General features: G+C 36.8%; 1 protein-coding gene across 1 annotated transcript; it reads right to left on the reverse strand.

Annotated features, from left to right (window-relative positions):
• Nucleotides 1-4,897: 4,897 nt before the first annotated feature.
• Nucleotides 4,898-5,677, reverse strand: LOC118751881. The gene has a single exon (XM_036486706.1). It carries the CDS (start codon nucleotides 5,675-5,677, stop codon nucleotides 4,898-4,900), a length of 780 nt encoding a protein of 259 aa, XP_036342599.1.
• Between the last annotated feature and the right edge of the window lie 3,704 nt (nucleotides 5,678-9,381).

The following is a 9,381-nucleotide window of genomic DNA, read 5'->3' on the forward strand; positions in this document are numbered from 1 at the left end:
GTTGTTGTTGGTCGGTTTTGCACTCCAAACAGCCTGTTTGATATCTCCTACACCATAATAAGAAAAGCAGCCCCAAATCATGATACTGGACCCACCATGTTTGACGGTATTTAATGTGTTTCGGGGGTCATATTCGGTATTGGGTTTTCGCCTTACATACTGCCTCGTGCCCCTTCCGCCAAAAAGTACAATTTTACTCTCGTCGGACCAGAGTATGTTGCGCCACCTTTCAATAGGCCACTCCAAACATTCTTGCGCGAAACGCAATCTGTGTGTAAGGTGACATTTTTTCTTTAACGGCACTTTTCGTGGGCTTCTACCATAAAAATCCATTTCTCTTAACCCTCTTCTAATTGTTTCTACACTTGCTTCTATTTTTAATTCTGTCTTCAGCTCGGTAGCTGTCAGCAAAGGCTTATTTTGGCTATGTCGTACCAATCGAGTCACACTTCGTGAAGACATAATGGGCTTTCTTCCGCGACTTTCATTTTTCTCCTTAAATTTCAATGCATTTGAAATCATTTTAGCTGAACAACCCATCAAACTTTGAATTTTTTTGTACGTTTTACCTTCCAAAAAAAGTTTTTTAATTAACAAACGCTTTTCCTCGGTGCAATGCTTTCCCACTATAAGGAAAAAATTAGTAACCATGTGTTAACTTTCCTTTACTTTGGTTCATCTTACTTGTAACAAAATTATTTTTCTTAAAAAGACTGTTAGAAGAGCAAACGAACTTAACGCGCCAACACTCACCGAACGACTGCTATTATTTTGACCTGTTTTTAGTACAGCTAGCTTATGCAATGTGAACAAAATTAGGTTTGTTCTTTGACATATTTTCACATTTCTAATGTAGTACTTTTTACTGCTATTATTTTGACCGCAGTTGTATGTATGTATCTAACATTTCATACTTTAAGAACCTTTAGTTAGGGAAATCCGTAACATTGTCTAATATTTACTGCGCTAAAAAAATCATTATATTCTATTGTTTTGCTAGTATACCAGACTGAAGTTAATTTCTTGCTGCATTTATGAACTTGTACCCTAATGCCCAGAAACTTAATACATTGCTGCACTCTGCCTGCTTATGGAAATGTATATGTATCTCCCGCTTATGTACAACGGAAGATTCATATATATGCTTCTGCCCGTAAACTCTCCCGCACATTATAATATATATAGATAGTTTATAAATATCATTGGCGGACCCAGGTAGGGGAATTGGGGGAATTTCCCTCCCCCTCAAGACTGTGTAACATGTATTTTCATAATATTCAACTGAATATCGTGAAATATCATTACAAGAATATATAATAGCTACTTGTAGAAAAACTCGGGCAAAGTTCAAACTGTGAGCGTATATCAAAGAACTTCGAAAACTTACTTACGGAGGGTGTATATGTAACTCGAAGTGACTTCGAGAAGCTTGGGGAACAAACCTAATGAATGGATGCTTTCGAAATTTTTAATTTATGGAAAAAGTGTGTCAAATTTCACTTGAGTTTGAAATTTTAGCTGTGTGTTAAGCTCGAAGTATTATGTTATTTAAGTAGGTCTATCAGTTCTTCGAATTCACTGAACTTTTAAAATTTTGAAATTATTTTACCTTTTTTGTTATATTTTCGAATTTGTATTATTTTGCACAGTTGAAAGTCACAGAAAGTTTGAAACGAAAACAACGAAAATTCCAAAATTTGAATTTTATAATATTATTAAATTTCTTGAGATTTCTTATTTTTAGGATAATTTCCAAAATTTCAAAAACTATCGAAATCCGGGAGATTCTAGAAATTTTGGTAAAATGAGAATATTTTGAAATGTACAAAATTATTGAGATTTTAGAAATTTGCTACATTATTTATCCTAAAATGTTAAAATTTGAAACATCACAAATTGTCGAAAAAATCTTATGTTCATGTACTTGTGTGTAAAAAATAGAAAATTCTTAGAATTCTAAAAGATATTAACATTTTTGAAAAATTCCCCAATTGTTCCTCTTTCCTGAGACTTTAGAAATTTTGTATTGATATAAAAAAGTTTGAGAATTTTAAATTTTTGAAAATTTTGAAAACATTTTTTCAATCTTCAAGAGCTATGAAAATTTTTTAAATTTTCAAAAACGACGAAATATGAAAATGTTTCCAACATTCGAAAACTTTTAATTTCGTTTGATCAATTTTGTATATTCGACACTTTTACTTAGAAAGAATTCCTACAATTCTCAAAGTTTTTGAAAAATAAAAAATTTCTAGAAATCTAGTATTCATCATTATATTGAATTATTGGGATTTATTAAAATTTCTCAAACACACAAAGTTTTGAAAGGTTAGAAAATTTTGGATTCCACTCAAGCTATTAAAAAGGGGAAATTTCAAGAAATTAAAAACTAACAAAACTCGAATGGCCTTATTCATAAAAAATAAAGTATGTTTAAAGAGCTTTATAAATTGACGTTTTCATACATTTTTCAATTTATAAACCTTTTATAAAGCTACTTTATTTTTTTTTAATAAGGCCATAAAAATTTTAAACTGCGGTGATTTTTAAATTTATGTACACGATATATGTTGAACAAGTAAGAAAGTCTAAGTTCGGGCGGAGCCGAACATTAAACACCCGGCGCAAGTATTAAATATATGTTTTCCACCTTTCCGAAAGCTACCGCTACATGATAAGCGGGTGTATAAATATTAAGTAAACTAGCATCCTTAAATTTCGAAATATTGAAATTTCAAGCATTTCTGAAATTTACCGTTATATGAAAAGCGGCCGTAATTTTAGTCCGATTTCAATAATTTTCAACGGTTTGCTTTTATGTGGCAAGCACAATAATCATACATAGTTTGGTAAAAATTGCTAGAACTGTTACCGATATACATAAATGTGATCATAAGTGGGCGGTGCCACGCCCATTTTCCAAAATTTTATCATAAGCGTATTTCCTGATAAAGAATTGTTGCAACCGTCAATTTTGAATAAATTAGCTTTAATATTTACTGATTTATCGAGGATTTCGTATTTCTCGAAATTACCGTTATATGGGATGTGGGCGTGGTTATTGTCCGATTTTAAAAATTTTCGGCCATTTGGTATGGTGTATCAGGGTCAACAACTGTGCCAAGTTTGGAAGAAATTGGTGCAGCGGTTTCCAAAATATGCACATGTAACTATAAGTGGGCGTGGCTACGCCCATTTTTCAAAAATTTTTAATATTCTTATTTTTCGTCTAAAAGTTATTCTAAATGTCAATTATGAGTGAATTATCATCAGTAGTTACTAAAATATCGCAGTTTTCGTATTTCTGAAAATTACCGTTATATGGGAGGTAGGCGTGGTTAGTGTCCGATTTCGCCCATTTTCAATACCATCCGTCCCACGCGCAATAGAAGTGCATGTACGAAGTTTCGTTAAGATATCTCAATTTTTACTCGAGTTATCGTGTGCACAGACGGACGGACGGACGGACGGACGGACAGACAGTCACCGCTTAATCGATTTCTCTTTTCATTCTGATCATTTATGTATACATTTGTCTATATCTATCTCGATTCGTTTTTCCTGTTACAAACAACCGTTAATGTGAACAAAGTTATAATACCCTTGTGCACAAGTGCGCTCGGGTATAAAAATTTCCTCCCCCCCAAGAATTGCTGCTGGGTCCGCCCCTGTAAATATATACGCATATATGGATATGTATGCATATATATGTACATACATAAATTAGTATGTGTACCCTGCAAACCATTTTTTCAGAGTATTCTGAATCGTAAAGAAATTTTAAAGACTTCGGAAAGATCCCATCCCATGCGCTCCACGTTTTTCATTTTCAATTTCATAGATTGTTTATAATGACTTTTGCTAAAATTTCGAAATCAAAAGTTATCAAAACAAATTCTATGGGACTGAGAAGTATTATTTTCAACTTTTTAGTCCATTTATAAAAGCGTTGTATATTAAAAAGTTTTTTTTATATTATTTATTTTATCTTCCATTCAAAAAAATAAATTCCTGTTTGTCCCCATCAAAAAATCAAAATACCAGAAAATTATATGTACATACATAAGTATATTAAAAATCAATGCACTTCAAGATTACAAAAAACATAATAATATTAGAAAATGTAAACATAAGTTCACATTTCAAAATGAGAATAAAATAAATCCCTCAATAACAACAATTTATGTACACAAGAAGTGTCAGTATAGTTCAAGATTCACAAAATATAGATCAGATTTTTAGAAACTAACTTTTTCCAATAATTTGTTGTTCAGCTTTACAATCAATAAATTATTAATTGTGTCACTGCTTAGTCTTGAGCGCTGCTTTGTTATAATTGTGGATAGCGCGCTGAATGCTCTTTCTACGGAAACTTGACTCGATGGAACTGCTAAAATGACTTCAGACGGCTTAAATAAGTCTCTTTCTTTAGTATGCAGATTTTTCCAATAGCCGAGTACATTTGTTGCGAAAGACATTCTTTGGCCGTATGCTAAATTGTCAAGCTTTTGGCGAATATTGGCACTGTTTTGAGTTGTCAATCGGCTGCTGGTCATATTATTTAGCTCTTCTTCTAACATGTTGTGGGGATCATTTGGCGAAGCATGTATATCCTCTTGAGGGTCAATTCCTTCGTTACATGAATTTCCATCTCCATTTAATGAACTAACCGCTGCATTTGTTCTTAATATGTGCAGCTATAAAAAAATTTTATTTATCTTACAATGTTAAGAGATTAGATTATTTACAATATTATATACCACTGCACTTTTCCTTTGGTCATCATTAATATACGGTGAATCCAAAAAGTTGAATCTTGGGTCGAAGTATATACCAGAAAGGAATGCAACATTGTCGAGTGATTTTTCTTTCCTTCTTCTCATAGATTCCAATAACTTTATTGCAAACGCATTTTCAGCCTTTTTTTTAATTTTGCTTCACATACAAGCCAGTCTCTGTAAAAATCGCCGATAATGTATTGTTCAGCTTGAAGTTGTTTGGTACATTGCGCCATTGGTGTAAATGCATTGACAAAGTCTTCTATGGAGTTCCAATCAATTTCACAGTCAATAGAAAATACCATATCGTTTCCATTAATATGCTGTTTAAAATTCAAAAGGGATTCTATCATTTCAAATGTTGAGTTCCATCGAGTTATATTATCAATTGGTGGCAAACGTATATCCGCAGAGTTGATACAACTTCTTATGCTAGCCCTAAGTAGTTTCACAATTTTCCTGCACTCCTCCAGTTTATTTTGCATTTCCTTGAAAGAATCATATTCCGCCAATTGAATTGTGTGCGCGGCACATCTTACTACTGCCAGTACTGAATTCAAGCGATTGTGTACTAATTCGTAGTCATCATTCTCATTTTCTGAAGTCGTTTCGCATTCATCATTTTGTAAATCTATCATGTCTTGTTGAAGTAGTTTTGAAGCTTTTAACATGTTTGCCCCGTTGTCCGAAGTAGTTGAATATATTTGTGTAAGATCAATATCGAATTGTTGCAAGCATTTTAATATTTCCTCTTTTAAAAAATGTGATGTATGCCTCTTTTTCAATTGTATCATGCCAATTGTGTTTATCACAATTTTAAAATCTTTAATATATTGGATATTTATTCCCAATATACTCTTCCCCATTCTGGCAGCTACATCGACTTTTAAGCTTAACATTTTCTTGGACAAACTTTGTTTCAAAAGATCTTTTATGTTATTTGCGAACAGATTTATATGCTCAACAATATTTTTTGAATTTAATTGTAAACTAAATTGATTTTCATAGGGTCCAATTATTTGCTTAAAATAAAGCTCGTCATCGAAAAGTCGAAAGGGAATGTTTTTCACGGTTACCAATCCAACACACCACTTTAAAAAATCTTTTTTATTTAATTTTAGACCAAATTGGTTAGAACTTCGGCGTTTGGAAACGTTATTGTCGCTTGTAGATGGAACGCTTTCATTAAAGTTATGTTTATGTATAGTTTCGTAATGTCTTTTAATGTTTCCTAATATGTAGCCTTTAAGTTGTTTTTCGCACAAAAGGCACTTCGAAAAATTTGTGTCTTTATTATATGTAGCAAGTTTTGTCTTGTCAATATTCGATACTTTGCCCATTTATGTCAAAAAAGCGAGTAACCTGCCTTCGTTCGTATCAAAATATACTAAATTCAAGTATTTGTTTACCCACACTCTACCAACGAACGATCGCGAACGATTAAAAATGCGATCTTCTTGTTGTTGTTGTAGCGGCTACATCAACCCCGCCCAGATCGGTTGGTATCTCAGTCGTTGTCGTCAAGTTCCACTAACGGCAGCCCTAGGAAGCGTGCAGCTTCTGTTGGGTTGGTCCACAAGGACAAAGCCGTTAGGGTTGTCGGGTTTTCCGGGCATGCGAAGAGATGTTTCGAGTCATGTGGGGTCTCTCCGCATGCCGGATTCTCATTTGGCACATCCTCATTCAATATACTCAGGTAGGAGTTTAACCTGCTGCAGTAGCCAGAGCGAAGTTGGGCTATTGTTGTTCGTGTCTCCCGAGGCAGATGAAGCTCCGTCACGTCTATGTCCGGGGGCGGTATGCCTAGAACGGCATTCACAGGTCTAGAGTCTACATAACTCGAGACTGACTCCCTCTGAATGCCGTTCAGGGCCAGTCGGTAAGCTGACGGGTCCAGAGGTTGCTTGATGAACCTCTGGACTTCGTCCGTCAGTTCATATAGATGCCTCCTGACGTGCCTAGGCGAGGGCTCCTATGCAAGCAGCTGTCTGTTTGGGTGGCCACTTCTGTGGCTCCCGATCAGAAACTGTTTGCAGAGCATTATGTTGTGCTCCTTTATGGGGAGTATTTGTGCCTCGCCGTGGAGATGGTGTTCGGGCGACATCAGGAGGCATCCTGTCGCTGTCCTGAGTGCGGTGTTGTGTACAGTCTGTAGCTTCGTCCACTGCGTCCTACTACTCCCCGGCGACCACACTGGCGCTGCGTAGTTTAATACCGGCCGGCCTATTGCCATGTATGTTGCCAGCAACGTTTCTTTGTCTTTGCCCCAAGTACTGCCGGCTAGCGACTTGAGGACCTTGTTGCGGCTCTGTACTTTATTGACAATAGCGGTTGCGTGCGCAGAGAAGGAGAGCAGGCTGTCGAATGTTACTCCGAGTATTTTGGGGTTATTCATCGTCGGAATTGGTGTGTCATCGACGTTAATTCCCAGCGGTAGCCTGACCTTCGTCCAGGTTGTGAACAGGGTCGCAGAGGATTTCGTAGGGGAGAGGGCTAGACACTTTGCAGTGAAGAAGCGAGAAAGTTCGGAGAGATACCAGTTTACTTTCGAACACAGGTCATCAAATCCATTCCCAGTCGCCATGATCGAGCAATCGTCGGCGTAAGAGACAATCGAGACTCCCTCTGGTGGTTGAGGGGGCTTTGAAATGTAAAAGTTAAACAGTAGCGGGGAAAGGACACCACCCTGTGGAACCCCCTGTTTTATTTTTCTGAGTTTACTCGATTTATCTCTAAACATTACCGACGAGTGTCGACCACTCAGATAATTTGCCGACCACCGTTTGAGCCTCTGTGGGAGAGAGGAGACCTCTATATATTCTAGTAGCGTGGAATGGCAGACAGTGTCAAACGCCTTTGACAAATTCAACGCTACTAGAATCGTTCTCTCACAGGGACGGTTTCGGTTAAGGCCACGAGTTATCTGAGTGTTTATGGCGTTAAGTGCTGTTGTTGTACTGTGCACTTTACGGAAACCATGCTGATGCTTCGCTGGGGTCAAGTGGTTTGTGAGGACCTCCGTTAGGTACGCTACCCCCGCAGGACCCAAATTTTTCAGCATCAGCATGCATATTCCGTCGGGACCCATGTCTTCTCCGTTGTTGTTGTTGTAGCAGCATACAAATTCCCCCAAAGACTTTTTGGGGAGTGTTGCTGGAGTGACAGTCCTTGGCCAGATATAAATCTGGGTCGTTCCGGTTACGTAGACCCGACTGTCGTGGGAACGTACATAAAATTATGATGAATAAAGCGGAAAGTTGTTGTTGTAGCAGTATGTCTTCTCCGTCTTCTAACGTGATGTCCCTTTCGTCAAATCATTAGACCAGTTCTATTCCTTTATTCGTTTTGTAGGGCTGCATTTCTAGGTTACTAACTCTTAACGGCCAATTAGTCATAGTATCGTAGGTACTTTCCGTAAACTAATCCCACATTCGGCCGTCCTGCGTTTCATTCGGCCTCGAATGAAAAACACTCTCATTTTAATTCTGCATATTTTGTGAACTTCTCTATTTCAGCCCTTCTCACTCTTCTTCATCATTTGCTTAATGGCGTTTCTGATCCTTCATCTAGCTTTCGAAAAATCTTATAATTTTTCTTTAAAATCAGTCCTCCAAAAACTTCTTTATTTTCAATCGGTATTGGCTTCATCCTTGTAGGGAATTACCAATCTCTTTATACTCTTCACATGTACTAGGTCTGAAACGGTCATACAAATTAATCGCTTCCCGTCTCTAACGTAGCCTCCGCGCTCAAGAGAATCAGCTTCTATCTAGTGCCTCCACTATGCCTAACTCCAGACATAGAACTTCAACTATGGCTCCCTAGTAGCAACAGAATGCACGTTCACACTCTCGTTGTCCACTTTTACCATAGTCCGCAACATCTCACCGTGCCTACGCAGCCTATTAGTTACACCGGACGCGCGCTCACGTCCTCGATGTACACTACCGCTAACGGCTTCCGCACCTCGATGTGCTCACACGAGATTATTTCCCCGGCCCTCCAGCCGCAACCCATTCCTCTCATAAAACGACTAAAATTTCTACGCGCCCATCATAACGTCTTAACTCCTTTTTTTTACTATCTTTCACTTCAAGAAAATACTCTTTGAATAAAATAATTCTCAACTCACAGTCAACTAACTTGGCGAAATAATGATTAATGACATTAGTTACACCTTCCTTAATTTAACACTAAACATTTAAGTTTTTAAGTTGACCTCTACAGGCACCCTTTATCCGACACTCGAAATCACTGCAACTTACAAAGTCTTCTAACCGGTCACGGTCCATGCTTACATCTAACTGCTTATATAAAACATTAACATACAACATATTTTATGGTATTTAATGATATCGATAATATTATAAAACAATATTAAACAAACAAATTCGATTTTAAATTTCATTACATGCTCCTATACGAAACAATTTACATGTAATAGCTGCCGCGCATCAGCTTAATAATTGTTAACATTTGCTCTACACATTTCAATAACTTCAATTATGGAGAATACCTGAGTACCAACTTTCGTATTGGAAAATCTTTTGCCTTGCTCTATACTCTTATTTCCATTCTACTCACATAACAACAAAAAGTACAA

The sequence above is a fragment of the Rhagoletis pomonella genome, unplaced genomic scaffold (assembly GCF_013731165.1).
Source record: "Rhagoletis pomonella isolate Grant_MI unplaced genomic scaffold, Rhpom_1.0 Rhpom_scaffold_01061, whole genome shotgun sequence".
Taxonomy (NCBI): domain Eukaryota; kingdom Metazoa; phylum Arthropoda; class Insecta; order Diptera; family Tephritidae; genus Rhagoletis; species Rhagoletis pomonella.